Source organism: Thamnophis sirtalis, unplaced genomic scaffold (assembly GCF_051295495.1).
Source record: "Thamnophis sirtalis isolate CommonGarterSnake01/CBP01778 unplaced genomic scaffold, rThaSir2_p1.2 scaffold_2, whole genome shotgun sequence".
Lineage (NCBI taxonomy): Eukaryota > Metazoa > Chordata > Lepidosauria > Squamata > Natricidae > Thamnophis > Thamnophis sirtalis.
The window spans coordinates 29,393,646-29,414,096 of record NW_028261382.1 but is presented as its reverse complement, the minus strand read 5'-3'; the positions used below and the strand labels follow the sequence as shown (position 1 = coordinate 29,414,096).

Below are 20,451 nucleotides of genomic sequence, written 5' to 3'. Positions count from 1 at the left end.
TCCTTTATTTCCAATTTCCTTTTTTAATTCTCTAACCATTGGTAAAATGCTTCCCATATCATATAATAATTAGCTTGTTCCTTCTCCTTAGTTTTAGTCTATTCATTTCTGCACATTCTAATATTTTCCCAGTCCCCTTCTCATTGGTGGTAGGGATCTCTCCACTTTTCCAATATTGTGCAAATACAATTCTAGCTGCAATCAATACACCGATGATTAAATATATATTTTCTCTGTTATAAGTTTCAGGCCGGATCCCCAACAAAAAATATTTCTGCTTTAAACTCAATCTGTTGTTTTATCACCTTTTCTCCAACCTTATCTTTATTTTTGTCCAATACTTGTTTGCTTTTCCACAACATATGATAGTAAGACCCAGATATCTGGTGGCAATTCCAACATTTAGCTGATTCGTCTTTAAAACGTCTTTGCCAGCCTCGCTGGTGGAAGAGGCCATCTATAAAACATCTTATATAAATTCTCTTTATATGTTGTTGACATCGTTAATTTATAATTCCTATCCCACAGAGAAACAGATCTGTTGTTTGTCGGAGCTTAAAGAGAAGCAGAACAAGGCATCCCTTTGGTGTCTGAAATATGGAATTTGCAAGCATTGTGTTGTGGGGTCAACCCCAAAAAACAAATGTGCTATTCGGGAATCTCTAAAGGGCAGCCAGCTCTGAATCTCTGAATCAAGAAGATTTTCTAAACAATAGCATTTGTGTGAAACTGCGTGTTTACGACTGTGGGCTTAAAATGCCTTTGCTTTCTTTATTATTATTATTATTTAAAAAATCCCTTGCTAAGCCTATTTTAACCGGCACAGAGATCTTACAAGGAGTGATCCAGGGTTACTATGGCAACTGAATTTGGAGAGCAGAGGAGAGGGTATAGATACCAAATCCTTTTTGAACTAGGGAAAAAAGAGCTTTTTTTTCTAGATGTCTCAAAAAAAATATTCCAACAGTCCTCTAGAGGCAAATTGTTCCACTGATTAAGTACAGAATAACAAAAGTGGAAAGAAATATCGTTACAAAATTCCAACATAGTATAGTACAAGAGAGCTGGAAGGGACCTTGGAGGTCATCTAGGCCAACCCCCTTCTGCCCAAGCAGGAGACCCTACGCCATTTCTGACAGAGGGCAACCCAGTCTCTTTTTGGAAGCCTCCAGTGATGAAGCTCCCACAACTTCCGAAGGCAACTTCTGTTCCATGGGTTGATTATCCTCGCTGTCACTAAGTTCCTCCTTATTTCTAGGTTAAGTAGAATAAATATACATTCCAAAATCTTATATTCCTCTACATACAGATTTACAGATTAACAGAGTTGGAAGGGACCTTGTAGGTCATCTAGTCCAACCCACCCACCCCCAAGCAGGAAACCCTACGCCATTTCTGACAGATGGCAGTCCAGCCTCTTCTTGAAAGCCTCCAGTGATGAAGCTCCCACAACTTCTGTTACATTGGTTGATTGTTCTCACTGTCAGGAAATTCCTCCATATGTCTAGGTTGAATCAATCAGAATAGTTGGAAGGGACCTTGTAGATCATCTAGTCAAACCCCCCGCCCAAGCAGGAGACCCTACCCCATTTCTGACAGAGGGCAGTCCAGTCTCTTCTTGAAAGCTTCCAGTGATGAAGCTCCCACAACTTCTGAAGGCAACTTCTGCTCCATGGGTTGATTGTTCTCACTGTCAGAAAGTTCCTCCTTATTTCCAGGTTGAATCTCTCCTTGGTTAGTTTCCACCCATTGTTCCTTGTCTAACGTTCGGGTGCTTTGGAAAATAGCTTGACTCCCACCCCTGTCTGAGACAGCCCTAGCTGTCATGAAATTTCTCCTCAATTCAAGGAGAGAAGCAACCTAGAATTAAGGAGAAATTTCCTGGCAGTGAGAACAATTAATCAGTGGAATGATTTCGCCTCCAGGACTTGTAAATGCTCCAACACTGGGGAGGTTTTTAAGAGATTGAATAGCCATTTATCTGAAATGGAATTTCCTGCATGAGCAAGGAATTGGACTAGAAGACCTCCAAGGTCCCTTCCAAGTCTGTTTGTCTATTAATCAGTGGAACAGCTTGCCACCAGAAGTTGTGGGTGCTTCATCACTGAAGGTTTTCAAGAAGAGATTGGGCAGCCATTTGTCTGAAATGGTATAAGTTCTTCTGCTTGAGCAGAGGGTTGGACTAGAAGACCTCCAAGGTCCCTTCCAATTCTATTATTTTGCCTCGCAAGAAAATTTAAGAAGATCCAGAAAATGCAGCGTTTCAAGGATTATCTAGTAGCTTTAATAACCCAGGAGGCTGTAGTCCTCGACTCACGATGAGTCGCTTAACGACCATCTGAAGTTACGACGGATCTCCCCAGGGTTACTTATAACCCATTTTTTGCCAAAGGATTTCAGTCTTTCAGCCAGAAGGGGGAAAAAACCCTGCCATGTAGGCAACAGGCTGTTAGTCCATCTTGAATTAGCTCTTTATTATGGAATATTGATGAGTTTCCGGTGAAAGATAATAGTTTGGTTATCACCTTCTGAAAGACCGGGGTTTTTTTTTCAATCCTTGGGTGGATTGTTATCTCTGCAGAGAGATTTGACAATTTGGGGTAAATGAACGAAGAACGTTGAGTCAGTCCCAGGCATAGTGTCTTGTTCTCACAACATATTAGTCAGAAAAGTTCAAAATGTTGCAGAGATAGATAGCAAATAAATTTTATAAATAAGTTACATCTGCAGACTGCAAGTCCCACAATGGTCTGTTTGCTTAGTATTAGCAAAGAGGAGATGGTTTGTGTCTGTTTATTTGTTTTTTAAATCTTGCATTTAGAATAGAACAGAATAACAAAGTTGGAAGGGACCTTTGAGGTCTTCTAGTCCAACCCTCTGCTTTGGCAGGAGACCCTACAGCACTTCAGACAAATGGTTATCCAACATCTTCTTAAAAACTTCCAGTGTTGGGGCATTCACAACTTCTGGAGGCAAGTTGTTCCACTGATTAATTGTTCTCATTGCCAGGAAATTTCTCCTTAGTTCTAAGTGGCTTCCCTCCTTGATTAGTTTCCACCCATTGCTTCTCGTTCTACCCTCCGTTGCTTTGGAGAATAGCTTGACTCCCTCTTCTTTGGGGCAGCCCCTGAGATATTGGAACTCTTCTATCATGTCTCCCCTGGTCCTTCTTTCTATTAAACTAGACATGCACAGTTCCTGCAGCCGTTCATATGTTTTAGCCTCTAATCCCCTAATCATCTTTGATGCTCTTCTCTGCACTCTTTCTAGAGTCTCAACATCTTTTCTACATCGTGGCAACCAAAAGTGGATGCCGTATTCCAAGTGTGGCCTTACCAAGGCCTTATAAAGTGGTATTAAACACTTCACATGATCTTGATTCCATCCCTCTGTTGATGCAGCCTAGAACTGTGTTGGCTTTTTTGGCAGCTGCTGCACACAGCTGGCTCCTATTTAAGTGGTTGTCCACTAGGACTCCAAGATCCCTTTCACAGTTACTACTGTTGAGCCAGGTGCCACCTCTACTGTACCTGTGCATTTGGTTTTTCCTGCCTAAATGTAGAACCTTCCTTTATTTACCTTACTTACTGATTTAGCACGTTGAGTAACCCCCATCCATTCTAAATGGGCTGCAGAGATCCAGAGAAAGAGAGAGAGCAGATTCTGAATTCTTTGGGGGGTGGAAGGAAAAAACCCCCCACCAATGTGGCTTATTGTGACTCCAGCACACAGGGTTCTCGATGTAACTGCTTGGCATCGGTTGGTATCAACTCATCCCCAATCTGCGTCAGACCGAAATCCTTTCCTCCAACGGGGGAAAGAGAGAGAGAGAGAGAGAGAAAGGAGCCGGAAACCTGGGAACAAGCTGGCCATCTTCTCTGCACGTCCCCACCAGCTGCCATCCCTTGTAAGACCAGCCTTTGACATTTCCTTTTTGAACACTGCTGAAATTGGATTGGGGCACAGCAGGAGGGGGAGGAGGGGGAGGGGGAGGAGGGGGAGGAGCAGGAAAAAGTGGGAAACCGAGGGGGGAAACCGAGGGGAAACCGAGGACCCAGGAAAATTCAGCCTGCCAGATTTCCTCTCTGGATGCTCCAGTCTACAGCCATCTCCAAGATGCACTGCCGTTAAAACTGCCGACGTGGGTCCAGCTTTTGGGGAGGGGGCAGAGAGGAGAGACCCAAACCCACCTTCCGCTTCCTGGAATTTAGAGACACACCCGAACCCCAACATGCCAGCTTGGCCGCTACCCTTTTAACTCCTCTGCTCCCCTGGGAAACCGACTGCCTGGACCAGCGGGTGAGTTAAGCACGCCAGGGCCTTGCACAGAAGCCTGGATTTTTAGGGGAGGGGTGGGTGGGGGCTGCAGGAAGGGAGAAACCCCCCACCCACTGGAGGAAGCCGGGTCCCAGGCTGATCCTGGGCATCCAAACTGCCTGGTCTGATTCTTCTTTCTCCCGTTGGAACAGTGTCGGGATATAGAGCCTTTTGGGAGTGGTGGGTAGAGAAGAGGCAACATTTGCAGCTGGAAAAGCCTTAAAAATTAAATTAAATAATCCAAAACCCCTCTTTGCAATGCCCAGCATTCAGAAGAAAAAGGAGGGCAGGGTTTTGCCAAGGCAAGCGAAAAGAGGCTGGGTGGCTTGGATGCCAGTCTGGGATGGGGAAGGGAGATGGTTCCCCATGATTGGGGTGCAGTGCTCCCTGTCTCCCCATTTTCCCCAGATTGTGAGAGAATTCTTTTGGCATTTTTTTTTTTTTGGATGGCCTCTAATGAGAGCTGCCTGGGCATTTCCTGGCAGGCTTAAGAGCCGGGCATTCTCCCCGCTTCAGAGAGCCAGCGGCTTGGCTTAAGATGGATGCAGCAAGAAAAGGGGGGATGGGGGATGTTGGGAAGCTTAGCCAAATGAAGTCTTTTTGGCTTCAAGTGGTTGATTGATCTTCCCCCAGAAAATGTGGGTCTTGTTCAGATCAACTGAGGAGGGAGAAGAGATTGTAATATTTCTATTTCTGTATCTCTATTTCTGTATCTCTATTTCTGTATCTCTATTTCTACTATTTCAATTTCTATTATTTCGATTTCTATTATTCCTATTTCTATTTATTTCCTTGTTTCCTTCCTTCCACCTACTCACCCACCTTCCTTCCTTTGACTCTCTCTCTTTCTTTTTCTTTCTTTTTCTTTCTTTCCTTCCTTCCTTTCTCTTTTTTTCTTTCTCTTTTTCTCTTTCTTTCTTGTCTTGAATAGTAGCATCTCCTGTTTGAGTATGAAGTTGGACTAGAAGACCTCCAACGTCCCTTTCAATTCTGTTATATGATTTCTGTTACTGTTATTTCCTTCCTTCCCTCCTCCCTCCCTCCCTCTTTCTTTCTTTCTTTCTTTCTTTCTTTCTTTCTTTCTTTCTTTCTTTCTTTCTTTCTTTCTTTCTTTCTTTTTCTTGTCCTGAATAGTAGGGTCTCCTGTTTGAGCATGAAGTTGGATTAGAAGACCTCCAAGGTCCCTTTCAACTCTGTTATATGATTTCTGTTACTGTTATTTCCTTCCTTCCCTCCTCCTCTCCCTCTTTCTTTTTCTTTTTTCTTTCTTTCTTTCTTTTTCTTGTCCTGAATAGTAGGGTCTCCTGTTTGAGCATGAAGTTGGATTAGAAGACCTCCAAGGTCCCATTCAACTCTATGATTTCTGTTACTGTTATTTCCTACCCTCCCTCCTCCTCTCCCTCCTCCTCTCCCTCTTTCTTTCTTTTTCTTTTTTTTCTTCTTTCTTTCTTTCTTTCTTTCTTTTTATTTTTTTCTTTCTTTCTTGTCCTGAATAGTAGCATCTCCTGTTTGAGAATGAAGTTGGACTAGAAGACCTCCCAAGTCCCTTTCAACTCTGTTATATGACTTCTTACTGTTATTTCCTTCCTCCCTTTCTCCCTTCCCTCCCTCCCTCCCTCCCTCCCTCCCTCCCACCCTCCCTCTTCCTTCCTTCCTTTCTTTCTTTTCCTTCCCTCCTTTCTTTCTTTTCCTTCCCTCTCTACCTCTTTCTTTCCTTCTTTTCCTCTTTTTTTCTTTCTTTCTTTCTTTTCTTCCTTCCTTCCTTCCTTCCTTCCTTCCTTCCTTCCTTCCTTCTTTCTTTCTTTCTTTCTTTCCTTTTGCTTGATCATAAACCCATCACTCTTTTTACGTTCATTCTGACATGCATCCTGGTTATTCCACAGCTCTGCTTGCCCATCCTCATTTTGGACCCCCCCAACCGTGATGTGAGGCTAAGAGAGAGAGAAAATCCAGACGCATGGAAGACCAATCCGGAAGTCAGAAATGGCGCCCCCAAGACGAAGGAAAAGACCCAGCCAGATGTGCTCCTGCTTTCACTCTAAGGAAACCTCCTGCCATGGTAAATGGGGGTGGGTGGGGTTATTTTGGTCCTTTTAAATATATAGAATATATTCCAAAGCTCTTGCAATGAATGCCCAGCTTGGCCTGTGCAGAAAAATGCGGAAATATCATTCACTTCTCCCCCTTTGGGATTTAAATCCAAAGAGAAAGATCGCTTCCTTGGTTTATTCATCCACAATACGCTTTTATTTCTTCCTTTTTTTCTCAGAATTTTTTTTTATTTTTTAGTCTCCTACATACCATTTTAAGTCTACATTCACATGATTGTTCTCCTTCTTTACATTTATTGTTCTTATACATTTATTATTTCATTTAATAGGTTATATAATATACAGTTTGGGTTGCTTTATTTGCCATCTCTTCCTCCTTTTGTAACACCACCTTATTTTCCCTTTCTTTCTCCTTCCCTCCCTTCTCTACTTTCTTCCTTCCTTCTCTCCTTCCCCTTCCTTCTTCCCTTCCCTTTCTCCTACTCCTACTTCTACTCTTCCTCTTCCTACCCTGTCTCCTTCTCTTCCTCTCCCTTACACCCTCTTCTCCTTACCTCTTTCTTCTTTCCCTGCTCTCCTTCCTTCTTCCTTCTTCCCTTACCTCTTCCCTACTGCTCTCTTTCTCTTTCCTCTCTTCTTCTCTTTATCTCCCTTCCACCCTCCTCTCCTTCCCCTTCCTTCTCCCCTTCCCTTCCCTTTCTCCTACTCTTCCTCTTCCTACCCTCTCCTTCTCTTTCTCTCCCTTCCACCCTCTTCTCCTTACCTCTTTCTTCTTTCCCTGCTCTCCTTCTCCTTCCTTCTTCCCTTACCTCTCCCCTACTGCTCTCTTTCTCTTTCCTCTCTCCTTCTCTTTCTCTCCCGTCCACCCTCCTCTCCTTACCTCTTTCTTCTTTCCCTCCTCTCCTTCCCCTTCCTTCTCCCCTTCCCTTTCTCCTACTCTTCCCCTTCCTACCCTCTCTCCTTCTCTCCCTTCCATCCTCCTCTCCTTACCTCTTTCTTCTTTCCCCCCGTCTTCCTCTCATTCTCTCCTCCTCTCTCCCTTTCCTTTTCTATTGTTGTAGGTGTCTCTTTCAGATCTCAGTTTATGTTTCCTTGGGATGGTATTTCCGCAAACCCAGATATTAGTTTAATATCATTTCTTATTCCTTTACCTTCGCTCATCTATCCTAACTATATCCTCCCCTTTATGTCTCGCTCTTGGATATATACTTGTATATTTAATATTTTCTTTTCTATTTCCCCCCTCCCCTTTTCCATTTAACAGTGCATTGTCTGGGTTCTTTTTGTTTTATAAACATTTTTTTTTATTTTTACTAAACAAACAACACACAAAACAAATAACACACATTACACATTTGTAGAAAGTGTGTCAATTGGTTACAATTAGCTTTTGTGCACCTCTTCCAGAATCATTACTTACATTCATATCAAATATCAAAGTTTTTAATGAGTCTTAACCTTCAAAGTTCTCATAATTCTCACTGAACTGAAATTGTTTTAATGTCCTTTTGCCTAGAATAATCCATAGTTAAAAAACACATCCACCTAATGGCATTTCATTAATTATTACAAAGTCATCCAATAGCCTCAAACCTTTATAACACATTCTAAACAAAAATTAGTTGACAAAATATCTAAACCAGTGTTTCTCAACCTTGGCGACTTTAAGTCGCGTGGACTTCAACTCCCAGAATCCCCCAGCCAGCACAGCTGGCTGGGGGATTCTGGGAGTTGAAGTCCACGCGACTTAAAGTCGCCAAGGTTGAGAAACACTGATCTAAACCCTTTTCTCCCCTCAAATCACTGCTTACAATTAGTTTCCACGTTCCTTTTGTTTTGATAGTAACATCGCCTGGGTTCTATATCTTCTCCCTTCTTTCTTTTCCTTTCTCTAGCCAATCATAAAATCTTCCCCGTCTCTTGAAGCACTCCAATAAAAGACGCTTTTATTTCTTGTTTGACAGAGGATGCACAGAGGAGGCACAAGAGTTTACCCAGGGAAATGAGACAACAACTTTAATCTAAGCCAGTGGTAGTCGACCTGCTCCCTACCGCCCACTAGTGGGCGTTCCAGCTTTCCTGGTGGGCGGTAGGGGGTTTGCTGTAACTCTGCTTTATAAGTTTTATAAAGCAAAGTTACTTCCCTACTTTATAAATCACCGTTTATAACCAGTGGGCGGTTAGAAAATTTTACTACTAACAGAGATACAAAAGGGGACGGTAGGCATAGAAAGGTTGACAACCCCTGAATGCTAAGCAGATACGATTATTCTCGTCCCTTGGACTTTCTCCTCCCTCCCTCCCTCCCTCCTTCTCTTCTTTTATGGAAAATTAGTCAATTTTTCCAGTCGCTGTCAAGGAGGAGTCCTCAAACGGAAGGTATTTGCCTCCATTTGGATCTTAGAAAACGAGAAGGTGGGGGGAGGCCAGTTTCTGGATGGAGGGGCCAATCTTTGGGGTACTTTTGAATAAAAGGATTGGAGTTTTTCCAGAGTTTTAAATCATAATGTGCTTCGAAGCGATGCTTCCGTAGACCCACTGAATTCTTTTCTTCTGCTGTTTTTCCCAGCGGAGACTCCCGTGGCCCAAGAAATAATATTTGCTGGAAAGGTGGATGAAGAGGGGGGGTGTTAATTTAGGACCAAGAGACAAATTTGAAGCCTTGCGGCTGCCTGATTTAAGAACTTCCAGGAGTTGTTTAGAAGATGGGACGGCTGTAGATAGATAGATAGATAGATAGATAGATAGATAGATAGATAGATAGATAGATAGATAGATAGATAGATAGATAGATGATGGAGATAGACAGACAGACATAGAGATGGATGGATGGATGGATGGATGGATGGATGATAGAGATACATAGAAGATAGACATAGCTGATAGGTGTATGTGTGTGTGTGTGAGAGAGAGAGAGAGAGAGAAAGAGAAAGTGAGAAAAGGAGAGAGGGAAAGAGAGAAGGGGAGGGAGGGGAAAAAAGGAGAGAGAGAGAGAGAGAGAGAGAGAGAGAGAGAGGGAAGGAGTGGGAGAGGGAGGGAGGGGGAGAGAGAGAGAGAGAGAGAGAGGTAGAATGGTCAGAGTGATAGAATGAATGAGGAATCTAAGATTTGGAGACAACTCTGGAGCTCCTGAGGTGACTTTCTCCCTTTGACTTCAACACAGGTGCCCAGGTTAGAGTGACTGAATTTCCAACCTAAACTTCGGAGACCACAATGAAAAACCACCAGGTATGAATTTTGGGGGAGAACGTGGTCAGATCCTCCCACCCTCTTCCTGGATGTGCGGTTTAAATGGGAACGATGGTGCAAACTAAGGGGGGGCAAATCCTTTCCCCCCCCCCCCTTCCATTGCCATTGTTTGCAAAATGCATCTCGTCCTTGACATGACTTGGAGTCCAGCTCCTTTGGGTGGGGGGGGGAGAGAGAAAGACAGAAAGGGGAGGGACAGAGAAGTGTGGTGGGGCAGGACGAGTGGAGAGCGAAATGCAGAAGGAGAGAAGTGAGCCATGAACTTGAATTGCATTGGTGGCCGGGCCAAAATGGGGCAAAGGACTCTCCCTCCCATCATCCTTTCTTGGAAGGTGAGATTTTTAGCAAGGGGGGGGTGGAGCTCCCCAGAAGAGAGGACCGGGGGGGGGGGTAGATTTCCATCTGCCCAGAGTAAAACAGGGTCCATTTTCCTGCAAAAATTTAACACCCCCGCGTGTAAATTTTTAAGCTTTAAACCTTTGCAAGATTTTGAGGCCTGATCCTAAAAACCAGGGCAGCGAAGGAAGTTCTGCCCTTTGTATGGGTTTTGTAGTCCAGGAAAATGGACAGGCTGCAGGGGGGGGAGGGTTAGAAAGCCCCTCCATGTAGTTGAGGGGCCTGGTCAATTTCATGCGGATTTCAGCCTCCTCTTTTTGTTTTGTTTAACCTGTTCTGGAAAGAAAATACAGGACGAGGATGAAAGTTTTGTTCTGTTGTTGTTGTTGTTTTTAAAAATGCAAACCTTCCATCGATTTGGCATCAAGGAATGGCTGTATCGCCACAGGGAAAATGTTTTATTTATACGCCAAGCAGCGTATTTGCAAAAGTCAGGCTAAGAGAAAGGAAAGCAAAGCAGAATTGCAAAATTCCAATTTAAAAAATGGCAAAGAGGAAGGGAATTCAAATAAAATTCAAATTTAAAAAATGGCAAAGAGGAAAGGGAGGGAATTTTTTTTGGCAAAATTCATATTAAAAAATGGCAAAGAGGAAGGAGAGGGAATTTTTTTTTTTTGCAAAATTCAAATTAAAAAATGGCAAAGAGGAAGGGAAGGGATTTTTTTTGCAAAATTCAAATTTAAAAAATGGCAAAGAGGAAGGGAAGGGATTTTTTTTGCAAAATTCAAATTAACAAATGGCAAAGAGGAAGGGAATTCAAATAAAATTTGAATTAAAAAATGGCAAAGAGGAAGGGAAGGGATTTTTTGGCAAAATTCAAATTAACAAATGGCAAAGAGGAAGGGAATTCAAATAAAATTAAAATTAAAAATGGCAAAGAGGAAGGGAATTCAAATAAAATTCAAATTAAAAAATGTCAAAGAGGAAGGGGAGGGATTTTTTTGGCAAAATTCAAATTAAAAAATGGCAAAGAGGAAGGGAAGGGAATTTTTTTGCAAAATTCAAATTAAAAAATGGCAAAGAGGAAGGGAAGGGATTTTTTTTGCAAAATTCAAATTAAAAAAAATGGCAAAGAGGAAGGGGAGGGAAATGCGACAGCTCTTCTCAGGGGCTCGGTGATTCCTGGCTGACCTCGTGATCCCCTGGTGGTCCCCTTTTCCGCTTCTTGTGTCTGTACCTGCAGAGCCCCCACACCGTCGTGCTGGTGATTCTCTTCGCCTTGTTCATGCTGCTGATCATTTACAATTCCAACAGCCACAACGAGGCCCTCCTCCGTTACACCGTGTCGCAGGCCAAGACGTCGTTGCCCTCCAGCCTCAAGAAGTGGGGGGTGAAGGGTGAATACCTGCCTGTGCCCGGAGGGAAGGTAAGGGGGAGGGAGGTGGTGGGTAGGTGGGGATAGGGGTCTCTGTGCCTGGTTGGCTTAGGATGGGGCTCCCAGGTTCTAGCAAAAGACCGCAGGGTTTCCTGGCCAAGGGGTCTCCAGTTGCGCAGCGCGATGAATTTGCCCAAGTTCTGAGTTTCTTTGCGCAAGGATGGTGGATTTTTCCCCCCTATTACGGGGAGTTTTCCGAAGGGGCTTCCAAAAATCTGGATTTTGAAAGTGTCAAAGGACCAAATTACCTCTCCACCCTCTCGTTCTCTTCCTCCTCCTCCTCCTCCTCCTCCTCCTCCTCCTCCTCCTCCTCCTCCTCCTTTCTCTCCATCTTCTCCTTCTTTCTCCTCCCTCTCTTCCTTATCCTTCTTTGCATTGTTTATATTGCACTAAATCAGGGGGTCCTCAAACTACGGCCCCTGGGACGGATACGTGCAATGGATATCCTTGTGTTGCTGCAGAGAGTCTCCCCCTTCGGGGTCTTTTTGTGTGGGTCGGAGGGGGGCAGAAATTCCGACTTGGGGTCTGCTTCAGCCTCCTGGAGGGGGGGCTTTGGGCAAAGGCTGGAGGGAAGAGCTGCTGGTGGGGAAGAGCCAGAGGGCCTCGTTCCAGTGGGACGGCATCATGGACTAGAACTGGCCAACCATCTCAGCCCACTGAGCCTCCAGGCGCCAGTACCTGGCCTTGCACTCCCGCAGGTCTTCCCTCTGCTTGGAAAGCCCATGCTCCTAGTCCTCAGTGAGGTGCATCTGCTGAGCCTCCTTCTCGGCCAGATCCCATTTGAACTGAGCTGTTTTGCCAACTCTTTCTCCTGAGGGCTGCTCAGCTCCAGCAACGGCTTCCTGTTGGGGCCCTAAGGAGCCCGGGTGGGCAGGCTGGGAGGGGCGGGGCAAGTAGAGGCTGTCGAGGCGCCCCTCAATGTGAGTGGCATCGAGTTGGCCACGCCCACCCAGTCACATGACCACCTAGCCACGCCCACCCTGCCGGTCATTAGGCAGATTGTATTAGTGGTCCGCGGGATTTAAAAGAATGATTTAGTGGTCTAAGCCCAGCTAGTTGCTCCAACTGAGTTGCTTTCTACCCCAGCCCTTGGTTCAGCACTGCAATGAATGTGCCCTCATCACCAGTTCCAGTCACCTCCTGGGCAGCAAACTGGGCCGAGCCATCGACGAGTCCGAATGCACCATCCGCATGAACGACGCGCCCACCACGGGCTTCTCGGACGACGTGGGGAACAAGACTACCTTCCGGGTTGTGGCTCACTCCAGCGCCTTCCGGGTGCTGAAGAGGCCGCAGGAATTCATCAACAAGACCCCCGAGAACATCTTGATTTTCTGGGGTCCCCCCCTCAAGATGCAGAAGAGCATCATCAAGCTCATCGAAAGGGTCAGCCTCAGTTTCCCCAACATGTCGGCCTTCGCGGTTTCTCCCAAGCGCATGCAACAGTTTGACGAATTGTTCCGAAAAGAGACCGGCAAGGACAGGTGAGTCTTCCCTGAGGAACGCAGGGGGGGTCAGGTGGGATGGTTTGCATCCTGAACCGAGAGCCTGTGGAACTCCTTGCCACAAGACAGCGAGAGAGAGGGGGGGGAGGGAGGGGGGAGAGAGAGAGAGAAGCTTTTTAGGGGTTCAAAACATATCAGCTGCAATCAGACAAAAACCTAATTCAAGAACGATGTTTGTTCTTTTGCAATCTTTCTGCTTTGGTGAAAAGAGCTCCCAGAAATATTAGCGAGCTAAAACTTAGTGAGCATCCTTTAAAATCAATTAGCCAAATTAGAACTATGTTTAATTTGTATATTTCTGAATGTTTGTAAGTTGGATTTAGAATAGAATAGAATAGAATAGAATAGAATAGAATATAGAGTGGAGTGGAGTGGAGTGGAGTGGAGTGGAGTGGAGTGGAATGGAATGGAAATGAAGGGAATATAGAAAGGGTAGGATAGAATAGAATATAGAGTAGAGTAGAATAGAATAGAATATGGAATAGAATATAAGTAGAATAGAATAGAATATAGAATAGAATAGTATATGGAATAGAATAGAGTAGAATAGAATAGAATAGAATAGAATAGAATAGAATATGGAATAGAATATAAATAGAATAGAATAGAATATGGAATAGAATATAAATAGAATAGAATAGAATATAGAGTAGAGTAGAGTAGAATAAAATAGAATAGAATATAGAGTAGAATAGAATAGAATATAGAGTAGAGTAGAGTAGAATAGAATGGAATATGGAATAAAATATAGAGTAGAATAAAATAGAATAGAATAGAATAACTATAGAGTAGAGTAGAATAGAATATGGAATAGAATATAGAGTAGAGTAGAGTAGAATAGAATAGAATATAGAGTAGAGTAGAGTAGAATAGAATAGAATATGGAATAAAATATAGAGTACAGTAGAATAAAATAGAATAGAATAGAATAACTATAGAGTAGAATAGAATAGAATAAAATAGAATAGAATAGAATAGAATAGCCTTATTGGCCAAGTGTGATTGGACACACAAGGAATTTGTCTTTGGTGCAGAAGCTCTCAGTATACATAAGGAGAATAAAAATGCATTCATCAAAAGTAAAAAGACGCAACACTTAGTCAAGGTTACTAATAAGCTTTCAAATTGTACTAGTAAACAAATACAACAATATAATTTGAAAGATACAAGCAACATGGTTAGAATCATAAGTGGGGAGAGATAAGATACTAGGAAGAGAAGAATAATAGTAAATCATTCTTAGTAAATTATTGACAGTCTTGTGGGAATTATTTGTTTAGCAGAGTGATAGCATTTGAGTAGAAAACATCCCTGTGTCTAGTTGTTCTGGGGTGAAGTTCCCTATAGCATATAAAGAGCTAATTTGCCCTAATATTATCCTTTGGGGGAGGGGGGAATTGTGTGCTGCTCTGGCGAAAGTTTGTGGACACATGGCCTAGGAAATTTTGAAATACACTTATGTCCACAATTGAGCCCAAAAATTATGTTGCTAAGTGAGATATTTGCTAAGTGAGTTTTGCCCCCATTTAATAACCTCTCTTTCTGCAGTTATTAAGTGAATCACTGCAGGAAGCTTCCCTATTTAAGTCAGAAGGTTGCAAAAGGGCTCGTCTGAACTTTATCCCATGGAGAGATACTGCGTCGTAAATGTGAAAAACGGCCATCCGTCTCCTTTTTCAGTGCGGTTGTAGGGAATGATGGGAGGTGTAGTTCACACATCCTTAAACTGCCAACTAGCCACATCGCGCCTTGGTGAAAGCCAACGAAATCCTCTGCATTTTATCCTTCCCCAAAAGGAAATCTCAAAAACATTTTCTTGCTTTTCCTGCTGGAAATTTCAGAAACATTTTTTTCTTTTTTTCAAAAAAAAAAAACTTTTTTAATGTTTAAATCTGAAAAGAAATGAATACAGTGCAATTGTCAAGTGGTATTCCACTTGAAACCATGAAACAAAGGTAAAAAAAATCTTAACATATATACTATTTTAAACAGTGCTAATGCTGTACGATTATTTCTGACCAACTTATTCTAGAGGATCAAATTTATCTTTCATTCTAATTTTGTTGTTAGTTGTAAAATGGGGGCAAAACTCACCGAACCAATGTCTCGCTTAATGACAGAAGATTTTGGACTCCACTGTGATCGTAAGAGGAGGACGAGCTATATATAACTTCCCCACCAAGTCTGACACATTTAAAAATACGGATACACAATTAAAGATTTTCTGGTGTGCCACAGAACTATTACTACATTCCATCTTGCCCTTTGAATCCAGGATGGTTGAGATCCATTGTACTATTTGGCGACTCAAATTTAGACTGGGTTTTTGTTGTTGTTAGTTGTGAAGTTGTGTCTGACCCATTGTGACTCCATGGACAACATTCCTCCAGGCCTTCCTGTCCTCTACCATCCTCTGGTGCCCACTTAAGCTCACGCCAACTACTTCGGTGACTTCATCCAACCACCTCCTTCTCTGCCGTCCCCTTCTTCTTCTTTTGCCCTCCATCGTTCCCAGCATGAGGCTCTTCTCCAGGGAGTCCTTCCTTCTCATCAGATGGCCAAAGTCTTTCAGTTTCCTCTTCAGGATCTGGCCTTCTAAAGAGCAGCCAGGGTTGATCTCCTCTAGGACTGACCGGTTGGATGGCCTTGCCGTCCAAGGGACTCAATGCAGGAGTCTTCTCCAGCACCAGAGTTCAAAGGCCTCCATTCTTTGGCGCTCAGCCTTCCTTATGGCCCAACCTTCCATTGCAACTGGGAAAACCATTCCAATACCTACATTTTAATACATACCTATATAGCATCCCTTTCCATTTCCACCTAACCTCATTCTATGGCATTCTTAACTTCCACCCCGTGATTCCAAATTGATAGAATCTATTCAACATATTATTCTCCATCCCCTTCATTTATTCATTTTGTCAAGCATGTATTAGTTAACATAAGTATAAACGTGATTATGAATACATGAAATGGGGACGAATAAATGGGGACGATAGGACAGGGATGGTGGGCACGCTGGTGCGCTTATGCACGCCCCCTTTACGGACCTCTTAGGAATGGGGTGAGGTTGACAGTAGACAGTTTAAGGTTAAAGTTTTGGGGGGTTTGAGGATGTAACAATGGAGTCAGGTAGAGCATTCCAGCCGTTGACCACTCTGTGGCTGAAGTCGTATTTTCCGCAATGGAGTTTGGAGCAGTTTATCTTGAGTTTCTATCGATTGTTTGCCTGTGTATTATTGAGGTTGAAGCTGAAGAAGTCGTTAACAGATAGGACCTTGTAGCAGATAATTTTATGTACTATGCTTAGGTCAGACTGAAGGTAGCATAGTTCTAAGTTGTCTAAGCCCAAAATTTTGAGCCTGGTGGCGTAAGGGATTCTGTTACGAGCAGAGGAGTGGAGGACTCTTCTTGTGAAATATCTCTGGACTCGCTCGATTGTATTAATGTCCGATGTGTAGTGCGGGTTCCAGACAGGTTTGCTGTATTCAAGGATTGGTCTAGCAAAGGTTTTGTGTGCTCTGGTTAGCAGTACAATATTACCAGAGAAGAAGCTACGCAAGATTAGGTTGTATGCAAAGTTTATCCTTTAATGTTACTCTGTCCATTTTCTCATGGACCAGGATCTTCCTTGTTATCTCCACTCTTCTATTACTACGCACACGCCATTCTTGCCGTGGTCAAGATGTGCAATATTAGGGATATTGTCCCTTTATCATAATCGTCTGATATAATTGAGCCGAGGTGGCGCAGTGGTTAAATGCAGCACTGCAGGCTACTTCAGCTGACTGCAGTTCTGCAGTTCGGCTGTTCAAATCTCACCGGCTCAGGGTTGACTCAGCCTTCCATCCTTCCGAGGTGGGTAAAATGAGGACCCGGATTGTTGTTGGGGGCGATATGCTGACACTGTAAACCGCTTAGAGAGGGCTGAAAGCCCTATGAAGCGGTATATAAGTCTAACTGCTATTGCTATTGCTATAATGCCTAATAAGAATAACTCTGGCTTAAACCCTATATATTGTCCAGTCCATTTTTTTTCTAACCACATACAGGCATTTGTATCCAAAATGTCCTTGCCTTTATACAGTTCCACCACATGTGATAATATGTGCCAGGTATTTGTTAATATTTCCAACATGTTTGGGGACATATTGTTAAACATTTTGGCCAATCTTGGTGGTGGTGGGGGGGAAGATGCCACCTATTGAACATTTTATGGAGATGTTCCTTATGTGATGTGGCCGTTTTCTTTCTCTTTTGGTTGGAAGCTTCCAAAACATTTCCTCTTTTTCTCTGTTGTTCTCTGTCCTACCCAGGCAGACTTCCCAGTCCTGGCTGAGCACCGGATGGTTTACCATGGTGATCGCGGTGGAATTGTGCGACAAACTCCACGTTTATGGCATGGTGCCCCCCAGTTACTGCAAGTAAGTAGCCGTCCGCCTGACTTTCAAGGCTTGAGGTGGGTGGGTGGGTAAATCCCCTTTCTCGACCTCACCTGTCTTTTCTCCTAACAGTAAGACCCCTCCCCACCGGCTGCCCTACCACTATTACGAACCCAAAGGGCCAGACGAATGCACCACTTACATCCACAACGAACGCAGCCACAAAGGAAATCATCACCGTTTCATCACCGAGAAACGAGTCTTCGGCCGATGGGCTAATCTCTACAACATCACTTTCTCGCACCCCGAATGGGAATAGTGGCAACAAGGAGACAACCCCCCCTCCTCCCACAAGTGCCAAAACTGGGATCCTGCAGACTTCCCCACCCCTGGACTGCTGAGTTCTAAATTTCCCATCTTGTCCTAGAGGAGTGCCTTGGGGCATTAGAATTAGAAGTCCGATGAGAATCACAGTTGGATGGAAGGCCAAGGTTGCTTTTAAGTTGAGCTTGTTGGTAAGCTCTCCAAGAGAATTTTCTCTCTCTCTTTCTCTGGTTCTTGTTATTTCTCATCATGCCCTAAAGGAGTTGGGGGCATTGTGGGAAATTAGAAGTCTGGTCAGCTCACAGTTGGATGGAAGTCCATCAAGGTTGCTTCTAGTTGGATGGTTGGTGGTTGGTAAGTTCTCCAAGAGAGATTTGTTTCCCCTTTCTCTGGTTCCTGGACTGCTGTGTTACGTTTCCCATCATGCCATAGAGAAGCATCTTGGGGGCCTTGTGGGAAATTAGTAGTCCGATGAGTTCACAGGTGGATGGAAGTCCATCAAGGTTGCTTCTAGTTGGATGGTTGGTGGTTGGTAAATTCTCCAAGAAAATTTTATTTTCCTTCTCTCTCTGGTTCCTGGAACTGCTGTGTTATTTCCCAACGTGCTCTAGAGGAGTGCCTTGGGGCATTGTGGGAAATTAGAAGTCCGATGAGAATCACAGTTGGGTGGAAGTCCATCTCAACCCCTTGCAAGGTTGCTCCTAGGTGGAGCTTGTTGGTAAGCTTTCCAAGAGAATCCCCCCCCCACTTCTCTGTTCTTGTTATTTCTCGTCATGCCATAGAGAAGCACCTTGGGGCATTGTGGGAAATCAAAAGTCCGATGAGCTCACAGTTGGATGGAAGTCCATCAAGGTTGCTTCTAGTTGGATGGTTGATGGTTGGTAAGTTCTCCAAGAGATATTTGCTTCCCCTTTCTCTGGTTCCTGGACTGCTGTGTTACGTTTCCCATCATGCCATAGAGGTGTGCCTTGAGACATTGTGGGAAATTAGAAGTCTAGTGAACTCACAGTTGGTTGGAAGCCCATCAAGCTTGCTTCTAGTTGGAAGTTTAATGGTTGATAAGTTCTCCAAGATAGATTCCCCCGCCCCCCAATCTCTTTCTGGTTTTTCTTCACTGCCTTGTTCAACTTTAGAGACTTGATCCTGGCAGGGGAGCCCTCCTGAACTACGGATTCCTACTCCCATTATTCCTAGCCAACTTGCTCATGATCAGAGAAAATGATAGTTTGGAAGGTGGACACCATCTGTTTAACCCCCCCTCTTCCCCCGTCTTGCTCCATCTCTTTAATCCTTTCAAAGGTTGGTGTTTTTTTAAGAGAGGTCAATTGGGCTAAACTTCTCTTGGTGCTTGCCCCTCCCCAGTTGTGGAGGATGGGAGTTGTAATCTTGGGCTATCAAGGGGAGACAAGATGAAGGTGCTATTTTGTTCCTGTCCTTATTACGAAAAGATTTTAAAAATTAAAATACTTTTTTAAAAAACAGAACAGGGAAGGGAGAAGGGAGAGCCCTCCAGTGGTCATCTAATCTGCCCCCAAAGTTTCTGAAGGCATTTCATACCTGCTGCTGGCCAAGTGATGAAACCCCTTATCTGTCCTATCCGGGAAAGGGGGTCCCCAAATCTATTGATCTTATTTTTTTTTCCTGTTCCGTGGTGGGTACCCAGGCCCGAGCACCGAGGTAGCTGGCCTCCGATTTGCCAACTCTGCAAATACCATCACCATTCCTACAACCTCAGTTGGCAAAATTCAAATAAGAGAATTGAGCTTTGCGACTCTTGAGTTCTCTCCTGCAAAACCCAGACCTCCATCCATCCATCTTTCTCAGTTCAGTTCATTTCCATCTGTTGGGTTGCAGTGCCCATTAACCCCAGCTGCGACAGCCAGGTTAAACGATGACTCCACCCCCCCCCTCCTCCTCCTCTTCCTCCTTCTTTCTGGAGCCCCTTCCTCAAAGATTTGGTACCAAAGCAATGGCGGTGAGGAAGTTGGGTCTTTTGGATTTTGCACTGTTGTCTTTTCAATGGTTCTCAGACTGGTTGAACCTTTAGCAGCTGGGGTGATATTCTTTACTGTTAAGGTTACAATTGGACGTGTTGGACGAATCTTAAAAGATGAAACTTTTATTAAAACGTTTGACTTAACTAAAAATGTCTTCCTTTTTCTTCTTCTTCTTAAATATGGATTATTTATTTATTTTTACTTCAGAAGTTTGATGACCGTCGTACAAACTAATCCAACCTAAATGTAGAGGAGGAGAAGAAGGGGGGGGTTTAAAAAGAGCAGAGGAAAAAGAAAAGAAAGCATGAAGAAAACATAAAGAAAGGGATGGGAGGGAGGGAGGGAGGGAAGGAAGGAAGGAAGGAAGGAAGGCACTTTATGTTGAAACAGAAAATATTATATAAGGAAGAAAATGGAAATAACTTAGGAAGGAAGGAAGGAAGGAAGGAAGGAAGGAAGGAAGGAAGGAAGGAAGGAAGGAAGGAAGGAAGGAAGGATTGCACTTAATATTGAAGGAAAAGAGAATGAAGGAAAAAGTATTGGAAAGATTGAAAGAAGGAAGGAGGAACAAAGAATTACACTTAATATTGAAATGGAAAAGAAAATATAATGAATGAAAGAAGAAGTATAGGAAGGAAGGGAAAGAAAGGGAAAGGGAAAGAAAGGGAAAGAAACAAAGACTGTTGAAACAGAAAAGAGGAAGAAAATGGAAAGACGTATAGGAAGGAAGGAAGAATTGTACTTAATATTGAAACAGACAAGGGAATGAAGGAAAAAATATTGGAAGGATTGAAAGAAGGAAGGAAGGATGGAAGGAACAAAGACAATGTTGAAATGGAAAAGAATATAAGGAAGAAA

At 43.5% G+C, this 20,451-nt stretch overlaps 1 protein-coding gene across 4 annotated transcripts; it reads left to right on the top strand.

Annotated features, from left to right (window-relative positions):
- Positions 1-3,767: 3,767 nt before the first annotated feature.
- On the top strand, positions 3,768-19,743 carry ST6GALNAC6 (ST6 N-acetylgalactosaminide alpha-2,6-sialyltransferase 6). Of its 4 annotated transcripts, XR_015695484.1 has the most exons (8): positions 4,013-4,299; positions 6,201-6,376; positions 9,532-9,596; positions 11,197-11,379; positions 12,475-12,872; positions 17,207-17,314; positions 17,405-17,757; positions 17,913-19,743. XR_015695484.1 is itself a non-coding variant. In XM_087704633.1 (7 exons), exons 3-7 carry the CDS (start codon positions 9,582-9,584, stop codon positions 17,589-17,591), a joined length of 891 nt encoding a protein of 296 aa, XP_087560759.1. In that variant the 5' UTR covers positions 3,768-3,907; positions 6,201-6,376; positions 9,532-9,581; the 3' UTR covers positions 17,592-19,743. The 4 variants fall into 4 exon arrangements, 3 of the variants coding, with proteins under 3 accessions (XP_087560759.1, XP_087560758.1, XP_087560761.1); XM_087704633.1 differs by lacking the exon at positions 4,013-4,299 and adding an exon at positions 3,768-3,907 and having other exon boundaries at positions 17,405-19,743; XM_087704632.1 differs by having other exon boundaries at positions 17,405-19,743.
- The last annotated feature ends 708 nt before the right edge of the window (positions 19,744-20,451 follow it).

Bases quoted from the DNA above. Each gene is read 5' to 3' on its own strand.
- ST6GALNAC6 (XM_087704633.1), top strand. The intron at 11,380-12,474 runs GTAAGGGGGAGG...TTTCTACCCCAG, and splicing joins TGCCTGTGCCCGGAGGGAAG to CCCTTGGTTCAGCACTGCAA. The intron at 12,873-17,206 runs GTGAGTCTTCCC...TGTCCTACCCAG, and splicing joins AAAGAGACCGGCAAGGACAG to GCAGACTTCCCAGTCCTGGC.